This window comes from Musca vetustissima, unplaced genomic scaffold (genome assembly GCF_032173495.1).
Source record: "Musca vetustissima isolate MV318-11 ecotype Yass unplaced genomic scaffold, APGP_CSIRO_Mvet_v1 utg64593, whole genome shotgun sequence".
Classification (NCBI taxonomy): domain Eukaryota; kingdom Metazoa; phylum Arthropoda; class Insecta; order Diptera; family Muscidae; genus Musca; species Musca vetustissima.
Window position 1 is genome coordinate 27,405 of NW_026883846.1, and position 21,586 is coordinate 48,990.

The 21,586-nt window shown below is 34.4% G+C and overlaps 1 protein-coding gene across 1 annotated transcript; it reads left to right on the forward strand.

The window, feature by feature from the left end:
- The first annotated feature begins 9,075 nt into the window (after positions 1 to 9,075).
- Positions 9,076 to 17,793, forward strand: LOC133330842 (uncharacterized). Its single transcript, XM_061539249.1, has 4 exons — positions 9,076 to 9,134; positions 13,998 to 14,332; positions 14,417 to 14,756; positions 17,431 to 17,793. Exons 2-4 carry the CDS (start codon positions 14,007 to 14,009, stop codon positions 17,791 to 17,793), a joined length of 1,029 nt encoding a protein of 342 aa, XP_061395233.1. The 5' UTR covers positions 9,076 to 9,134; positions 13,998 to 14,006.
- Positions 17,794 to 21,586: the final 3,793 nt, after the last annotated feature.

A 21,586-nucleotide genomic window follows, 5' to 3' on the forward strand; every position in this document is an offset into this window, starting at 1 on the left:
GGTGTACTAAAGTCCCTATATATCTTTCGATCTTCACGAAATTTGGCAATGCGTACTGAATTAGGTCTACAATGACGTGTGTTAAATTTTTATACCCTACACAAAAGTTTGTAACGCCGCGAAATATTGGTCCTAGACCCACCTTTAAGTATACCGATCGTCATATCTCGACTAGCTGAGTCGATCTAGACATGTGTGTCCGTCCGTCCGTCCGTCTGTCCATTATAATTTGTAAACACGATACAGGCCACAGTTATGGACCAATCTTCACGAAATTTTGCATGTAGGATGGGTTCTGGCCAATGAAGACCCCTATTGTTTTTGGGAAAGATAGGTTAATATTTAGGGGATGAAATGGACCAAATACTAAATTTTTGTCGGTTTTTCTGGTCGCTCCAGAGGCCGCAATAATGGCTCAAACATCTCGAAATTTTGCATGGAGAAGGGGATCAGGCCAAAGAATAAGCATGCATGTTTTGATAAAGATCGGTCAATATTTAGCGGGTCAAATGGACCCTGACTTTTGTGTGAAAAATGACAAAATTTGTATTCTATAGCGTATATATTTGTCCCTGATGGACATAGACCCGAGAAGTTGATTTTATATCCACCTTTAAATTAATACCAATTATATAGTTGTATGTGCTCGGATGTGGGAGTTACACCCAAATATTTACAGGTATCTCCGTATACGTATATTATTGAGTAACCCATTACCATACTGGAGGGCGGAAATATAGCGCTGATCGCTTTGAAATGTACCATGAGGTTTCAGTTATGGTCAAGGACAACGCCTATAATTTTCGATGATGATCAGATAATAATTTTGGAATGAAGTGGACCGAAAACTTAATTTTTTGTGTTATTTTCGAGTCGATCTATAGAACACAAATGAAAGTCGAAGGAATCTGGAATCTGGACAATAGCTGTACTGAATACTCGAAATATTCGGAAAATATGTCACTGTGAGGTGCTGTTTACTTCTAATCGGGCAAGAGGGGGAAAATATCACGAAATATTGCCCAGGCTCGGAATAAACATCCGCAAAAAATTTGAGTTCCGTGGTAGTTGTGTAGGGTATCGTATGGTCGGCCCCGTCCGACTATACTGCTCCGCTCACTGGTTTTAAAATGCGTTCAGATTTAGATATAGCTCACATATATAGTTTGGTCCGATTTATTGTAAATGGTGTACCAAAGTCCCTATATATCTTTCGATTTGCACGAACTTTGGCATAGCGTACTAAATTAAGTCTAAAATGAGGTGTTTTAAGTTTCCTAAAAACCGATTCAGATTTAGATATAGCTCCCATATATCCTTCGATTTGCACGAATTTCGGCATAGCGTACTGAATTGAGTTTAGAATGGTGTGACTTAAGTTTCGGGAAAATCGGTTCAGATTTATATATAGGTCTCATAAATATTTTCCTTCGATTTAAACAAATTAAATCTAGAATAACCTATATTGGATTAATGTGTGCATATGTTGATATATACGCTTTATATTATCGTGTGTTTCTCCGACCGAGATATATTGTGAACAGCACGCTATGCTGCAGCATACCAAGTGGTTGCTCATATACGTTCAGATGTACATACAGCTCCCATACACAATTGTGCACGATTTCATACAAATGGTATACAAAAGAACCCAAGTCCGTTAGATTAACATACATTTCAGAATTGTACGTGTATAGGTTGTTTTAAATTAGTTCAAATAACTATGTAGTCCACCCATTTAATTCGGTCATTTCTTCAGGATATTGTACATATGAGCATCTCTTGTATTTACCCAAAGTGGTGAAGGGTATCATATAGTCGGCCCCGTCCGACTTTACTACTTTCCTTACTGGTTTAATATATTGGATTAGGTATAGGATAATAATATCAGTTTACGTTTTGTTCTCATACCTTCGGTGGCCACCAAAACTCAAGCGCCGGCCATGGTGATGGTGTGGGCCGCCATAACAGCCGATGGTAGCTCTTCGCTCGTGTTAATCGAATATCATCAGAATAAATGCTGTACATTATCGCGAAAATATTCTACAGGGTGTATTAAAGCCTTGGGCACGCAAACATTTTGGCCACAGACCTTGGACATTCCAACAGGACCATCCTGAGTGCGATGGTGGACGCGCCACCCAAGAATGGTTACAAAATGAGGTCCCTCGCTTCAGCGCACAATGCCCACCAACATCTCCTGATACCAATCCGTTGGACTATTGTGTCTGAAGTATTTTAGAAAGCAAGTTTCATTGGCCGTTTGAAGGCCATAATTCGCGCCAAAGGAGAATAATTCGAACATATCTAAACTTATTCTAAAATTTGACGCTATTTCCCACATTTTTGCTTTAATTCAATAAAATGTAATAAAACCAGTAAGGAAAGTAGTAAAGTCGGACGGGGCCGACTATATGATACACTTCACCACTATGGGTATATTATACAGGACTATTAACATGAAATTACTCGTCAATTACTTAAAATCAATCTATAATAAAAAGGGCTATATCTATCTAAATCTGGACCGATTTTCACGAAACTTGGCAGACATCATTCTAGACCTAAATGATTAGGCTGTACCAAATTTCGTGCAAATCGAATGATATATAGGGACTGCGGTGCACCATTTACATGAAATCGGACAAAACTATATATGTGAGCTATATCTAAATCTGGACCGATTTTCTCGAAAGTTGGCAGACATCATTCTAGGCTCAATTCAGTACGTTATGCCAAATTTCGTGCAAATCAAAAGATATATAGGGACTTAGGGGCAACATTTACATGAAATCGGACGAAACTATATATGGGAGCTATATCTAAATCTGGACCGATTTTCTCGAAACTTGGCAGACATCATTCTAGACCTAAGTGATTAGGCTGTACCAAATTTCGTGCAAATCGAAAGATATGTATGGACTTTGGTGCACCATTTACATGAAATCGGACGAAACTATATATGGGAGCTATATCTAAATCTGAACCGATTTTCTCGAAACTTGGCAGACATCACTCTAGGCTTAATTCAGTACGTTATGCCAAATTTCGAGCAAATCAAAAGATATATAGGGACTTTGGGGCACCATTTACTTGAAATCGGACGAAACTATATATGGGAGCTATATCTAAATCTGGACCGATTTTCTCGAAAGTTGGCAGACATCATTCTAGGCTCAATTCAGTACGTTATGCCAAATTTCGTGCAAATCGAAAGATATATAGAGACTTTGGGGCACCATTTACATGAAATCGGACGAAACTATATATGGGAGCTATATCTAAATCTGGACCGATTTTTACGAAAGTTGGCAGACATCATTCTAGACCTAAGTGATTAGGCTGTACAAAATTTCGTGCAAATCGAAAGATATATAGGGACTTTGGTGCACCATTTACATGAAATCGGACGAAACTATATATGGGAGCTATATCTAAATCTGGACCGATTTTTACGAAACTTGGCAGACATCATTCTAGACCTAAATGATTAGGCTGTACAAAATTTCGTGCAAATCGAAAGATATATAGGGACCGTTTACATTAAATCGGTTAAATATATATATGGGAGCTATATCTAAATCTGAACCGATTTTTCCCAATTTCAATAGGGTTCGTCCTTGGGCCGAATAAGTGACCTATGCCAAATTTCATCCAATTCGGATCATAAATGCGACCTGTACTTTGTTTACAATTTAACATGGACAGACAGACGGACGGACGGACATGCATAAATCGACTTAGAAAGTGATTCTATGTATATTCTCAAAAGGAACCATGGGTCTATCTCGATTATTTTTGCCTGTTACAAACATATGCACAAAGACATAATACCCTGTACCACAGTGTGGTGAAGGGTATAAAAAGTGTAAAAATTATGGCGCTTGACTTTGTTGCAGTTTTTTATCTCACCCTGTAATCCAATGTGTATTTATATAATATGCAAGAGACAATCAGCCTGTTTTTTTTTTACTTTTTTTTGTAAAATATATGGTCAGAATATATTAGGATCTTCACTTCAAGTAATATTTTCAAAGAAATTATTCTAAATTGGTCCAAAAACGTAGTAGAAAAAATTAGAAATCAATTTTGTATTGTGCCATTTCACCGCAATAATACAATGGTAGGTTTATTTGGAGATTTGCTTAATATTTTTATATATTTTAGAAAAATTTTTATGCTCAACGCTAATCTTAAATTTTAGTCACCGACAATTTTTTTGCTACAACAATAATGTTTTTTTTAATATAATTAGTTGTTATATTTAATGCATACACCCTATTAATTACACCTTGGTATAATCCGCAGTACCACTTCCTCAAAAATTTCAATATTGGAGCAAAAATTATGAGGCTTTTTTAATTTGTCACTTTAGTGGCTCGTCCTTTTGAGAGTTAAGGTATACTCCAGGTAGTCAGCCATATAGACAGACAAATTTGGTTCAATCATATATTTCGATATGAACAATTTTTTAGAGTATATTGTAGTCCTAAGTTTGAGGGAATATAAATTGTTGGTGTCGAATATTAGATCAGAATATTTTACATATATCGTATTAAAATACTTTATATTATAAATTTGTCGTAAGTAAGTAATTTTCTGCAATAAATTTGCACATGTCTTAAAAAATTACATTTTAAATATATCACCTGGTAGAACCATGTGCTTTATCACGTTGCCATACATACGATTTTATTCTTATTCAACATGTATTTCTTCCGTAAAGACATCTTATTTAAAAATCATATCCTTCCTGCTGTTCAAATTGATGTCAAGTTGCAATAAAGGTGAAATAAAAGTCCCCATTAAAATATAAGAGGATATTTTATTAGCCATCCTTACGAATACCCTTTACACTGCTCACTCTCTCACTTGTCCACCTTTTCGTATAAGTAGAATGGTTCTATTTTTATATTCGATATGCGAATCAATAAATATGAACAAATGGCGTGAAAGGCTCACACCCATTGCAATACAGCAAACAAACAAACAAACGTAGAGTAAAGAATGTCTCGATAAATCAGCCACCACCCCACCACGAACAATACCACCCCCATCATCATTGATGGCAATATGCAATCGAAAGGACATCAATGTTGACACAGACAAACACAGAGAAAATATGTTCAAACAATAACAAAACGATAGCAGCGGCAGCAACAGTAACCGACGAAGACAAAGATATCGTAAGAAAAACAAATATTCTAAGGATTTAAAAGTAAAAATAATGGCAATGTTGCAAAGGCTAAAATAACAGCAACAACCACTGAATACTATGAAAAAAGGACACATGCACACGCACACACAAATGTGTTTATGCATTACAATCCACTCAGCTATCGCTTGCGAAGAAATGTAAACATAAACCGAAATAAATGTAGGGTGGGGACACAAGCAATTTAGGCCGTTGTAATCTCTCTCTAGTCTAGATATATACACAGTATCCCTGTCATTCCCTCTCTTTACTTTATACTCGTGTTTACATTCGCACACAGATGTAATGAAATGACAAAAGGATAAATCAGCTTGAAAATCCAAATTGATAGGCAATGAAGGTGATTTCGTTTGATAAGGACGCTTTTTGGGGGATTGAGAGAGTTGGAAGAGAAGAAGTTGCCGCATGTACCGTTAAATTCATTTGCAACACCACTGGCATGCATGGGTATATGTATTTGTGCGTGTGCGGTGCGCTCACACCCACCCACAACCCCCAAAAATGGGTTAACCATTGTAGAAAGAAATAAGACGAGAGAGAGTGAGAGCGAAATAAGACAGGAGAGAATTAGTGGAAAGTGTATGTGTGTGTTTCAGGGATGGGAAATTAAATTCAACAGTAATTCAATGAAAAATCGAAAGAACTCCGTTCATAAGATTGATTAATGAAATTGGGAATACGATTTAAAATTGATGAAGATCAAAAAAACGGGAAGTGGGTGGTTTTTTTATTTTATAAATTCTAAATTCTTGTTTTTTCCCTTTATAACATTCCAGTAGAAGGTGTCTTGCAGACAACATTAACGAATCGTGTAAGACAATGACAATTCCTTGAAGACACTTTTTTAGACAACACTGTGAGATCGTTGACGAAATTTTCACACAAGTGCGCAGTATTCATGCAAGACAACTTGGGCGACAGGGTAAACGATACTGTCGTTGACGATCACTTCGGCAACTAAACTCCCTACTTTTCGTTAACGACAGATTCACTTACTAAATTTTCACACATTTTCTTAAAATTATGAACAAATAAAAATGTCGCTGGGCCGAACATTTTATATCCTCCAACATGAAGATGGCATTCAAAATACTTTTAGTTGGAATTTCGGCCTTTCTAATTCGAATACTAATCCTGGCCGTGTCAAAGAACAGTATCGCTTGAACTTTCAAAAAAACGATACCGGCAATACGATACATGTCATACGATTTGAGAACGTCGAGACCACTTCTCTATGGTCAATGTTGAATCGTTGGATAGTAAATTATATGTGTGGACGCTAAAACCCGATAGAGTGAAACAAAAAATTCCCCAGAGTGGGTTGATTTTTCAAAACGGCATAGATATCGTTATGTATGCAGATGATTGTATGATCATGGCGTCAGGACCAGCCGTTGATGACATATCGCTAATTTACTGCAAGACCGGCATAAATAAAAAAATTAAATTTGTAGAAATGAGTTTTACGTTTACACATTCTAGAAATTAAATTTATCTGTTGGCGGATTTTGCATCGGTCGGTAAAAGATGAAAATCGATTTTGAACAGGTTTGACAAAATCGAAAAGTCGACTTTTTAGTAAAGCCAAAAATCTAAAAATCTACTTTTTGGTCAGAAGCAAAGATCGGAAAGTCTAAAAGTCGATTTTTGCGCTCGACTACGTACCCCTAGTTCAGAATGGTACAGTCGTATAAATTCAGATTTGTCTCCAGGTGATCTGCGGTTGCAGTCAATTCAATTAACTGCATTTCCAAATTTGAAGACTAATTCAATTCGGGATGAGGTTAACAGAAAAACCAGTAAGGAAAGTAGTAAAGTCGGACGTCCGACTATATTATACCCTTCACTACTATGGGTATATTAAACGAATGCATCCTAACGAAAGGGCCATTGACATGAAATTGTATACTCTAATATATATGCCCTTTATCTAAATGTGAACCGACTTAGATCAATCCATAAACATGTCATTCGTTTGTTACAAAATATCAAAATGCTCCATTTTGTACGTTGTGCAATATGTCATGTCAATATTACAAATATGGGGGATTTGGTGCACCATTTACTTAAAATGGGATGAACATAGATATGGAAGCTATATCCAAATATGATCCGATTTCAACGAAACTTGTCACAGGTGAGATTGTATTAATTTCAGCAGGTTTTGTTCCTAATGGCCATATTTAAAATCGGACGAACATATATATGAGAGCTATATTTAATCGGAACCGATTTTCAAAAAAAAAATACACACATCATTCTAGACCCAAATTTCACGGAAATCGAAAGATATATAGGGACTTTGTTGAACCATTTACATTAAATCGGTCGAAAATATATATGGGATGTATATCCAAATCTGAACCGATTTTCAAGAACTTTTACAAACATCATTCTACACTCAATTCAGTACGTTATGCCAAAATTCGTGCGAATCAAATGATTTTCAGGGACTTTGGTGCACCATTTACCTAAAATCGGGTGAAACTATATATGGGAGCTATATATAAATCCGATAAGAAATTTTACACACATCATTCAGTACGCTATACCAAATTTCGTGCAAATCGGAAGATGTGTAGGGACTTTGGCATACCATTTACATTAAATCGGGCGAAACTATATATGGGAGCTATATCTAAATCTGCATCGATTTTCACGAAACTTAGCACACGTCATTCTAGACTTAATTCATTACGCTATACCAAATTTCACGGAAATCGAAATTTCGTGCAAATCGAAGGACCCATAGGGCCTTTGGTACACCATTTATATTAAATCGGGCGAAACAATATTTATGGGATCTATATCTAAATCTGAACCGATTTTTTCCAATTTTCGTCCAATAGGGTTCGTCCTTGGGCCAAATAAGTGAACTGTGCTAAATTTCATCCAAATCGGATCATAAATGAGACCTGTACTTTGTTAACAAAAATACATGGACGGACGGACGTAAATCGACTCAGAAAGTGATTCTATGCATATTCTCAAAAGGAACCATGGGTCTATCTCGATTCCTTTTGCCTGTTACAAACATATGTACAAAGACATAATACCCTGTACCACAGTGTGGTGAAGGGTATAATGAATGTTTATTATACAAAAAAAATGTGACAAGACTCTATCAAAATCTGAACCGATTTCCACAAAACTTAACATACGTTGAGTTCTTGATGATTACGAAAACAGAGCTATATCCCATTCTAAACCTATGGGAACTAAATCTGAGCCAATTCCTTCGGATTACCAATTCCTTCTTTGTTGAAATGATTTTTAGTTGAGCAAGAATTCACAATACAATTTCAACAAATGTTGATAGCACAAATACTAAATTTCCATCCCTGATATGGGGGATAACGTAATTATCCTCCCATTGAGAATGTTAGTGTATTTAAGAATTGGCATGCGCATTACGAATGTGTTATAAATTAATAGTATGATATTTTATTTTTAAATAGAACAAAAATATAAATATTTATATTAATTAAATTAAAGATTGAGCTTTAAATATTTCACATGAATTATTGTCATATAAAATCAATATATTTTTCCTTAAAAATCTCTCACAAACTTTAACGCTCTCTATCTCTTCCTTTTCCTCTGTGTCTCTCTCTCTCTCTCTTTACAAAATATCCTTCTCCACATTTCTACAAGTTTATGTGCGAGAGAGAGTATTTTGGAAAACTTTATCCACGAACTATACAGACTTTCCTTCAAATATCCTTTCTACGTAATTTTTAGTTCCAATTCAACCACAATTCGAATAGGTTAGCCACAAAATCGTATTATTTGCCCAAAACAAACCAACAAAATTCCATTAGGAAAAAAATCAAATAAAAAATATATATAAAAATAAACGAAAAAATTATTACTTGGAACGAGGAATTGTTTATAAATAATTCATTTATAAGCATAATTGGTAAGTTTCTTCTACGTCTTTGAAAATTGCACTTCCATGAATGAGTAAAGCGGATTTTGTATCCTAATGGAAAAGAATATTCAATAATTACTAGCAGACATACAGACGACTTGTGTCTACATCAAATGTATAGAATTTGTGGAAAAATTGATTTCTTTTTGTGCTGCTGCTTCTTCGTCCATTTCTGTTCCGAAAAAGCCAATTACTCACACCCTTCGTGTCAGGTAAAAATCCTGTATGTATACAAACATACTGTCGACTGTCTGTGTAAACAATGGGGAATTAGTGTGAAAAAATATTAACCAATTATTTGAAATAACTTTAAGTGGAATTATTTCGTTAAGTGGGTGATATTACCTTATATTGGAGGTAAAATGAAGTGCTGCCCTTACATGATGGATATTCAGTTAATAAATATTAATATAAATTAAATACTAAATAATAAATTGATGTGGAGAAAACTATGAAAATTCAAAACTTCAGACGGACTAGCAATCATTAGAAAAAGTGATCCAGTTTAGAAATTTTAAATAACAGAAAGGGTGTTAAGAAGACTATAATCATTGCAATAGTGGAAATCCAAAAGAAAATCCATATGTTTAAAAAACATTTACAGCAGAACAATGTCTATATATTTTAAAATGAATTTCTTGGCAAAATGTTGCAAGATGGCCAAAATATCTCACTGGATATCAATAACTAAAATCGATCAATCCAACAGAAAGGATTACATTTACAATAGTATAGCCTAGGCAGACGACAGCCTTAATTTGCATTAACAGCCTTACTTCAAATTAACTTGTACATTATCCTCATTTTTATATGTTGTTAATGCAAAAAATCAAACTGAATTAGACAATTTCAAATTTATATATATTTATGAAAATAAAAATAAAAAATGAAGGCAAATTTCAACTCTCGTCTGTCAGGAGTAAATATTAATTAAAATTAAGAAATGTTTAATGCAAATTAAGGCTGTCGTCTGTCTATGGCAATGTGTACAGAATTACTTCAAAATATCCGGATTTCGCAGTCATAGGGATAATACGACAAATTCAACCACACCTGTGTAATCCAACTATTCTTTGCCAACTTTCTATATTTTCAAAATTGCAGCCTTTGTGAGAATTTTGTGAAATTTTTAATGGATAAATATTGGTTCTATAACCATGTTTCTTTGGACCAATTCAGTTTCAAAAAATTTAGATTTCATCCAAACATTGACCATCTTATTATTTCTTCCAATCTTTGTTCAAATTCGAAGATGGGGAATATCGATCCACTCCTTCTGGAACCTCCACACAGGGGCTAGGTGTAAATGCGGCTATAGTTTATTATCGAACCTTACGTTCTACTTTTTTATCTCGATATCCTCCGCACGTGAAATGATTACATCAGAGTCTTAGAACCAAACTCAAAACGCGGAACAAATCATAGATATCTGATTTGTTGTTAATATAAAAAGGGGCGAATATTAATAATTTTTGGTAGGGAGATTTGTTACCATATTCGACTACAAAATACCAAATTACAACGAATTCGGTTGAAAACCGCGCTCAATAACCCCACAATACCCTTATATGGGGGCTACCAGAAAAAATGGACGTATATATACGTTTTTGTGGAGAGATTTGGTACCTATTAAGAACTCAAAATACGAAATTACAGCCCATTCGATGGAAAAATCCGGTCAAAACCTTGCAAAAACTGGGGGCTACCAGGAAAAGTGGACTTATATTTATAATTTTTAGTGGAGATATTTGGTGCTCAATGGACCAAATTTCAGCGAATTCGGTTGGAAAAAGCATTCAAGAACCCCAAAATTCCGAAAATTGAGGGGTACCCTTATATGGGAGCTATGCCTAAAGGTGGACCGATAAAGCCCACCTTCGAACTTAACCTGCCTGCAGACAAAAGACGACTCGTTTATCGATTTATCTCAATTCGTTTAGACGCTAGAGTGATTACAACAGACAGACAGACGAACATGGCTACATCGTCATAGAATTTTACGCTGATAAAGAATATATATACTTTATAGGGTCGGAAATGATTATTTCGATGATACGACTACAAAATACCAAATTGCTGCAAATTCGGTTGAAAAACACGCTCAAGAACGCCAAAATACCGAAAATTTGGGTTACCCTTATATGGGGGCTATCCGAAAAAATGGACCTATATTCATATATATATATATATTTGTGGAGGGATTTGATACCTACGTAGAACTCAAAATACTAAATTACAGCTAATTTGGCGGAAAAATACGAAATACTGAAATTAGGAGGTACCGTTGTATGGGGGCAACCAGAAAAAGTTGACCTATATTTATAATTTTTGTGGAGACATTTAGTACCCAATAAGAACCCAATGTAGCAAATTTCAGCAAAATCGTTAAAAAAACGCGCTCAAAACCCCAAAATACCGAAAATTGGTGGTTAACATTTAAAATGAAGATATGCCTAAAGTGGACCGATAAAGTCTATCTTCGAACTTGACCTGCCTGCAGACAAAAAACGATTCTATGCAAAATTTTGGCGATATATCTCAATTCGTTTAGACGCTAGAGTGACGGACATGGCTATATCATAGAATTTTACGCTGATAAAGAATATATATATACTTTATAGGTTCGGAAATGATTATTTCGATGCGTTACAAACGGAAAAACAAAATTAATATACCCTCCATACTATGGTGGAGGGTGTAAAAACGAAAAATATATACGCAAAATTTATTTTGAAAAAAAAGTTCGATAGAAAAGTAATTTGATCCAATTTTTGCTTGGTCAAAACTAAAGCAACTTCTTACTTGCTTTCTTATAAATATATAAATGGACAGCATAACTATTATTATTGACTCCCCCAACCAATCTTCGACATGTTTCGGTGTAGATTTGATGTTATTGTCAAGCTGAAACGCCCAAACAAGCGGAATTTTTTTCTTCACCGAAAGAAACTGTAGCGTTTTAAACAAATTTCAGTAAACAATCCGATCCATTACTTCATATTTCTCGTAAATATATCGAACTCTATAAACAGGAAAAAAGCTTTCTTTATATTTTTTGGGCATGTATACCTGCTACCATATCTCGTCCACTCTCTGTTCTTGAGGTTATATCCAAAGACAACCAAATTCTATTGAACTCTTAAATGGGTATTTTTTACTGCTTTGATAATTTGTTGATTAGTACGAACTGATTTTTTCGTCTGCCTCCCTCCGTGATGAACTGTCACTACTGATATAGTTGATAAAAGCAACTTATAGTTGATAAAACCGTACTTTTCCAGTAATAACCAGTAAGGAAAGTAGTATAGTCGGACTGGGTCGACTATATAATACCCTTCACCACTTTGAGTATATTCTACATATGTATCCTAACAGACTTCGCCTTTTTGATGGAACATTGATATGAAACTAACGAACTGAACTGAAATATGTGATCCTTATATATGTCTAAACCGACCAACATCAATCCCTACACATGTCATTCTGCAACCTTTGCTAAATTTTGTAAATCGTTTTAAAGCAAACTTATCACACGCTATTTGGTGTGATGCACGGTTTAAAATTTAATCTCAATCAGACACCTATTGATTACTTGGTTTACAATTAACATGAATATGTCGAAATTATATATGGAAGCTATGATATATTTATATTTGAACCGATTTCAAGGAAACTTGCCAGAGATTAATTTATATTAACTTCAGTACGTTGTGTCAATCGGCCTAGCTATGGATCTTTAGTGCACCATTTATTTAAAATCGAACGAATATATATATATATATATATATAGGAGGTTTATGTAAATCTGAACCGATTTTTGCGAATTACATTAAATCGAACAAAAATATATATGGGAGCTATATCTAAATATGAACCGATTTTCACGAAACTCAGCACATATCATTCCAGACTCAATTCAGTACGCTACAGCAAATTTCGTGCAAATCGAGAGATATATAGGGTCTTTGGTGCACAATTTACATTAGATCGGACGAAAATAAATATGGGAGCTATATCTAAATCTGAACCGATTTTTTCCAATTTCAATAGGGTTCGTCCTTGTGCCAAATAAGTGACCTATTCCAAATTTCATCCAATTCGGATCATAAATGCGACCTGTACTTTGTTTACAAATTAACATGGACAGACAGACGGACATGAATTAATGGACTTAGAAAGTGATTCTATTCTCAAAAGGAACCATGTGTCTTTCTCGTTTCCTTTTGCCTGTTACAAACATATGCACAAAGACATAAATACCATGTTCCACAGTGTGGTAAAGGGTATAAAAATGTTAATTCAATAACAGAAAATTTTTAAATTAAATTTTTGCGGCTAAATACAAAAATAAAATGCTGAATTCAGCAGCACAAAAGCTAAAAAAAACTCTGTATAAAATAAAAATCTGCAATATGGGGAAATATTCAATTAAATTACTATTTAAGGAAAATGTGTATGTTTTGGGTTTGAAACAGATTTTTGTTTAATAGGACCATAGTCTTATAGAAAGCTTATGCCTATTATAATGGCTTAAGCTCTCTTAAAAACAACAATCCCCATTTATGAGCAGATTTGCGGAAATATTCAATAAAAATAACTATTTACAGAAAGAGCTATTTTATATATTCAACACATGGCTAATAACCCCCACACACACATACTCTAACAATTTATACAAGAAATATACATTAGAAGCAGCACATTTTTGTATAACCCACACTCGACAGACCCAACAATTTATTGACTGACTGACGAACTAACCATCAATTAAATGCATGCCCACCATTCATTAATTCCACTAAAATTACTGTGAATTATTTTTCATTATTTGTTGTTTCTTGTCCTTTTCAGGCAGCCACAATGCTGGGTAATTGTGTTGGTAATTGCGCGTTCAGTGCACCACCACCCCCTGACTCAATACTGTCGATGCCACCACCCCCTTTACCCTCCTTTCTGCTACCGAAAACTGCAGCTTTGCTATCGCCCAACAATGATTCGCATCCTTGCTTTGCCACACTGATGTGCGATCCAAATCCGCATCCACGCGAAAGTGGCATGGAGTTTGTTGAACTAACTGGCACGAATACGGGACTGGAGAATACATGGCTATTTGTTTTGATTTCGTCGTGTGTTGGTGTTCTCATATTGGGTGGACTATTGGCTGTTATATTGCTCAAGTGTAGAGAGTAAGTTTGTGCAGATGAATGTTTTTCTTTTTTTTTTGGAATAATTTAATATTTTAATTTCTTCTATTTCGTATCAAATTACAGCACGCTTTTCTCTAGCTGCAATTTGTCGTATCACGATAGCAACATTAAACAGGGCACCATGTCTGCCTTGGGTGAACCTTCGAAATCAAATCCCTTCATGGCCGGTGGTATTTTATACCCCTGTACCTCGGTGAATACACGTGACACGCTACAAAGTCAAATGGCCAGCGACAGCCGTCTGTTGTGGGCCACTCTAACACCGCATGGCACTCGACACTTCATCACCGATTATCCGGCCAGTACAGTTCCCGAATCGAATGGCCATTATGAGGTGGTAGATTATCGTAGTAAAACGCCAAATCAACCATATCGTGATTATGTCAAGCGGACACCTATTAAGGTATGTATGTATGTAATGGAGTATAATTTATTTGAATAATTCAATGTGGAAACGAAATACAAGGATATGTCAACATTTGAGAGAATTGCGTGGAATAATTTATTATAAATTTTTACATTATATTTAATATAAAATTTTGGAATTGTGCCATTGAAGTTGTTATCGACTTCTCAAAAAGAAATTTAGCTAACAAATTTCCTTGACATTCTCAATGTTAGAAAACGAGTTAAACTTTCGTTTTACATTTTATAGGCCTGAGCCAATGTTCTCAATCGAGTCCGTGGCTGATGTACGCTTGGCACAAACTGACAATAACTCTAATCCTTCTGCCTAGTTCCATGAGATTGCCATTGTATATCTCCTGTTTGATGATTATTCTTGGAGACAGTTCTTCTCAAGGCGGTAAAATTCCAATCAAATGTCTGTTTCGGTCCACCTTATATGCCATCCTATCTTGCTTTCGAGAAAATCGGTACTCGGTACCTTTATTTGTTTTGTATTTAAAATGGCATGTGGACGGTACCCAAATATTCGGCAATTCGAAGCATATAGGTACGTTTGTCATCCTAATCATGTGTAGTTTGGTACTTACACTAAAACATGTAAATATGGGTCCAAAATTAAGTGAGAACCCAAAATTAAAGTTGATTAGTCTTAAAAAAAGTTCCCAATAGCTTCGAAATGCCGAAAATAGAGGGGGATGACCGTTAGGGTAGCCCCCACATAACTGTCATCCCCCTCTATTTTCGGCATTTTGAAGCTATTGGGAACGTTTTGAAGACTAATCGACTTTAATTTTGGGTCTCATTGGTAAGGTTTAGAGTACCAGCCATCGCTACTGACCCAAATTACCGGGTAGCCCCCATGCAATGGTAGCCTGAACTTTTCAGCCGAACTGTAGTTAGTATTAGGAGGAGAAGGCCGACGACCATCTTCGGAATTTATCTAGGCTTGTTAAAGATACTAAGTTGTGTAAAGTTTGGTCCAAATCGAACATTCCATTCGCCTGATATTGGACTTATAAATATTGAAATTTTGACCATTTGTGGAGGAGGTACCAGAAGGTATTGGACCAATGGGACCATCCCATCGGACTTGATCTACTTACTGGTCCAAATCGAACATTCCATTCGCCTGATATTGAACTTATAAATATTGAAATTTTGACCATTTGTGGAGGAGGTACCTGAAGGTATTTGACCAATGGGACCATCCCACCCCGTCGGAATTGATCTACTTACTTACTTAGCTGGCTTGTAACAGAACATTTGTTCCATAAGCCGAGCTTAAAAAATATTTCCAGGCGAGTCGGTCTTGTGCGCAGTTCTTCCAATTTGAAAGACCATGTTCCAGGTGTTGTCTTCCACTTGATCTATCTATCGAGTTCGTGGCCTTCCTCTTCTGCGTGATACATCAGTTGGATGAGTGTGCCTTTTGAGCTGGGGCATCCTCATCCATTATCACAAGATGATCTATATTCATGACGGCGATATTCACCGTCTACGCAGATTGGTGCATAGATCTTTCGGAGAATATTTCTCTCAAATGCCCATCTGCTTGACCAAGTACCCATGCTTCAGTATCAGCGTCTTGTAGACTGTGAGTTTGGTCTGCGAGCATCTGTTACCCAACACTATTCTTCTCCGAATTTCAAAACTGGTGTCATTCGTTTTATTTATGGCGGTACCAAGGTATTGGATCGGACTAAATTGCTTACTTAGAGTAGCATCTGTTGGCCAACACTATTCTCCTCCGAATTTCAAAATTTATGTCATTAGTTTTATTTATGGGGGTAGCAAAGTTTTGGATCGGACTTGATCTAGGCTTTATAAATATATATTAAGTTGTTTCAAATCCGATATTATATTCACATGGAATTTTAAAATTATTTTTATGAATTTTTACCATTTTGTGGGGGAGGTGCCAGAAGGAGTTAACCAATATTAGATGGGGAATATTGGTTAACTCCTTCTGGCATTGGTTAACTCCTTAAATAAAATTTGGATGGAATATTACGATGTGCAAAGTTTCAATGAAATCGGTTACCCCCTTCGATAGTTTTAGTACGCACCAGCCAGACAGATGGACGGACATTTGTAAATCGACTCCAAATTGTCTGAAACATATATTTTGATTAGGCACATGTTTGCCGTAGCTTCTTGACGATAATGTTTTGGCATAGCCCATAAAACATAGCGTCCCATTATCAGCATGTTTAAGGTTTTAGCCGAATTTTCCCGAGATATTGGGAGGTAAAACACAATTTGGTGGAAAAATTCCTATATATCAAAACTGGGATCTGTTTTGATAAAGTTCCCATGCAAAGGTCCCATTCCATTTTGGGTATTATTATGTTTTTAACCGAATTTGCTCATCGAAGTGGCTATAATATGGCATATCGGATTCCTGGTAAATAAAAACCTGCTTTCCAGGAATTATTCAATATATGTGTAAATGTTTTACAATAGTCCCCATGGAAATGACCTGTTTAATTTTCGGTTAGTTATATAATTTTGACCAAAATATTTTCGGAGCATGAACAATGTATAATCGTCTCGACAGATTTAAGGAATTTTGAATGCACACCACGTGGTGGAGCTTAACTATTTTTTTACTTGTTATAATCATATGTCTTGAAAATTTGACTAATCTGTTATCTTCATTTCCCTTCCAGTCCTTCGACAACAATGGCTTCATTGATTACGACTATGAGGACCCCACACCTTTAATGGATTCCTATCATGACGATATGGATTCGGGCTACCAAGAACCCCAAGAAGTTTTGAATTCAATGCAACGAGTATCACCACGGCCACGAGTCTCTTCACCCACTCGCATTGATAATCCAAATATGGCTCCGCTCAACTACTACCCATCGAATCCACGTAATTACAGCAACACTTCTCATCATCAGGCCTCAGCCAACAACTCACTGCAACGACCGACTAATCTGAGTACAGCTGCAACATTAAATCGTAAAACGACAACAAGTCGACGTATTAGTGATGCCTCAACCTATAATGGACAAAATATCTAAGGGAGATTGCAGAAAAGGAATTGGAACTTGGCATACATTTTATTTGTCAATGTTTGGTAATGTGTTTCCTGAAGGCAGAAACACACGCAAAGAAGAACAAAAAAGAATTGAAAAACAGGAATTTTTAAAGGAGGAAACGCACAGTTGGAAGTTACAACGAAATACGAATTTTTGCAACAACAAGAACAGCAACAAAACGCATACCAGCCACAACCGGATACTAAAACAATAAGACGATGACACCAAAGACAAAATAAATTCTAATCAAATAGCAATATTTTAACAAAAAAAAAACAAACTACGGCTACAACTTTAAAAAGAAACCCTAAGAAAAAATACTCTTACATATATAGATAACTTATATAAACTAAGTGCGAATACTCACAAAAAAACACATCGTTCGTTTTTTCATCTCCAAAACTGTTTCCATCTTAAAAATCAACTCAAAACTAAAAAAAAACAATGGAATTAAAACAAAATAGTTCTAATTTTGAACACGCTTCAAACTCTGATATACATACAGACATATAGCAATATTATACTCAAATTTAAAGTATTAAAAAAACAAAAGGCAACAACAACTACAACCAAAAATACACTATAATTTTAAGCATTAGCATTAGAACTAATTAATATAAATGCATAAATTATATATTCGTTATAAGAAAATCCAAAATATGTCTTTGAAAATTAAAACGGAAATGAAAAATGAAATGAGTGATAAATTAAATTTCAATATAGCTAAGGTCCATTGTATGAATGATTCGTCCATAAGCCGTTCTAAAAATAGCGTTTCAATTGTACCGATTGAGATATTAACCATTACTTGGTATTCTATAAAACAAAGTCATCCATGGAGACCAGCTGCTACTAAAATTTTCTGTCAAAATCCATTATTGTGAATAGGCTTCCATTATGAAAACCATGGCACAATAAATAGGTAGTCCATTTAGCGCAGCTGATAACTCGATTAACTGTCAAAGTGTGTAATTTCTACATGAATTCGGTGTGGAATGTTGCCAACCATGTGCAATATTATAAGGAAAAATTTGACAGATGGTCGAGACAAAAATGATGAAAACGTAAAGAAGTCCAAATTGTTGACATTATACTTGAGAAAAAACAGCTGACTTTCGCTTGCTGGGTGATCTTATTAATAGACAAATCACTCTTATTAAATGACTAATAGTACATAGGTCATTTCGTTAACTCAGTTGCCAACTCCATGGCACAATGAATAGGTAGTCCATTTAGCTCAGCTGATGTCTTGATTAACTGTCAAAGTGGGTAATTTCTACTTGAAGTCGATGTGCAGTGTTGCCAACCATGTGAAATATTATATGGAAAAATTTGACAGATAATCGAGACAAAAACAAAGGTTTTTGTTTTGATACATCACCTTATTAATGCATCATGGCCAACACCTTTGCATATATGTCAAATAAATTCTTATAGAATCAGTTAACCCTGTAAAAGTTCTAATGTACATGTCGCATTAGACAGATCAATCTCAGTAGCTCAATACCTTCAACCATTACTGTATTAAATTATACTCTAATAGTAGCAACAGAAAGTGGATGCATCTTCCATAATAAAAATATCCTTGACTGAAAACATATGTTTTTGACAGAAGGATTACCAATTACATTGGAAAAAGCTCTTGTTTTTAAACGTTTCAAGAGCATATTTTGGAGACAAAAATCCATTTGATTTTGTGCGATTTGATTCATGTGCGAGAATAAAAAGAATTCATTGAATGATAAATTTAAAATGTGCTGTCATGGTGGACAATTATTCGTTTTTCGAAAAATTCAGCTCTTCAAACAGAACAGTTGGCAACTAACCTTATGGCCATTGGCTTCGAAGAGCCTGCTTACTTTATGATTCAATGTCAAAAAATGACAATCAGACCAATCAGAGTACGAATAGATAGAAAAGGTTACCGAGAGCTTTAGATTTCCTAATTGGAAAAATTACCCAGCAAATGTTTTCTATGCCATCAGCTGGTTTTTGATCAGCTGTTTCCTGGAAATATGCAAAACATTTCAAGAATAATTTTTTATTATAAAATATATATTACTGTTTCTTTATTTAAAAGGAAATCAAAAACGAAAATTACATTTTTTGAAACTGAGAATGGGCGGGGTCCCTTTAACATTTTTATTATTACAATTAAACAAAGTAGGGTATTTTTTGCAACAACGAGAAAATACATCTCTACCTTGTGGGCTAAAATGTCAGAATAAATAAAAACAAATGCAAAAAGTCGGTCTGTTCTTTTGACATATTTGTATCATTTCGTTTTTTCTTTTCAAAAAAAAATTCTCTAGTAAAAACTTGCAAATAAAATCTGAACTCAGAATTGTCCTTAGATAAATCGCATTTATCATTTGACATATTTTGGAATTATCTTATTAAGAATTGAATAAAAGTATTCCTAAAATCAGAACATGATAATTAACCGTCTAAATACTGTGTACTAAGATATATTTGTTTTTTAAATAATAAAAATAAAATATTTAATGAATATCAAAGAAACTATTATTCTGATTAATCGAAATGGTTGGTATTGAAAGTTAAGTGTAAGACTAATGAAGGAGTAATGCTTCCTCCTTAATTAGCCTTCCACATTTATAAAATTCATAAAATAGAATTAAAACATGATTTTTTTTATAAAGAATGAATTATTGAAAACATTAATTCCACAATAAAGCTTTCCACTGATCTCATTAGTGTAATAAGAATCAAAAGTAGTAACAAAACTGTCACAAAAAATGGAATTTATTGCAACAATTAAATTCAGTAACTTTACTATAAAAACTAAATTTCCTCAAATGGTGTATGGCCAATAAAGCCGGAATTATCTCGTCATAATTATCGGAAGGTTCTCAAAACAGTATTGTAATGTACGTTTTGATTTATGAAATCCATATGATTTCAAAATTTCAATTTCAAAGCGTATACACGAAATGAAACATATATGTTTTGTGGAATGGGATACGGTTATTAAATTGGCGTGTGGATTTTATTAATCTAAACGTACTTTTACGGATTTGTGATTTATACACATGCATCTTTTATACCATGTTTACATTAAGAAACTTGATAGTAATAAATGGTCTGTTCCCGTACAGCAAGAATCTACTACTTTTTACTACGATAACAAATTTTCCTTTATGATATCGACAAAAATAGTAAAAACTAGTAGGTTCTTGCAGTATGGGAACAGACCAAAATTTAAACAATTATAGTTAATATAACTTATAATGTACGAAATATACGCTATTTGAATTTTAATTCAACAATAATTATGTAGTTTTAATTTATTTCAATAATTTTTCAATTATTTGTTTGTCTATCGTGTTAAACATCCAAATAAATAAAACCATACTCATAATGCATTTATTCCTCAATCAAAATACATAAATATATGCATAAATATAAAAATGATACGATTTTAAATATATAATAATGATATGAATTAAAAGATATGTCAAAGGTACTAAAACAAAGTTTTTGAGTTGAATACTTCTTCTCCTGCTTTTAAGTATGATATATACACAAACACATCATTAACTGTCATTCATCCGAAAAAGAAACACGGTTGTAATAAGTTTATTCTATTAACATTTTTGTTAAATATAGTGTAAAAAATACAACTCTTAATAAACTCAAACGCTCAATTTCACTATTTAATTTTATTTCTATTCACAATTGCATTCATTTTCATATATCTGTGTAAAATATTATGTTCCATATATACTATCTGTGTATGTTATAGAATTAAATGCTA

What these genes read in the sequence shown, in the direction of transcription:
- LOC133330842 (XM_061539249.1), top strand. Translation starts at nt 14,007, where the DNA reads ATGCTGGGTAATTGTGTTGGTAATTGCGCGTTCAGTGCACCACCACCC. An exon ending in ATATTGCTCAAGTGTAGAGA is followed by an intron (nt 14,333 to 14,416) that starts GTAAGTTTGTGC and finishes ATCAAATTACAG; the next exon opens with CACGCTTTTCTCTAGCTGCA. An exon ending in TCAAGCGGACACCTATTAAG is followed by an intron (nt 14,757 to 17,430) that starts GTATGTATGTAT and finishes TTTCCCTTCCAG; the next exon opens with TCCTTCGACAACAATGGCTT.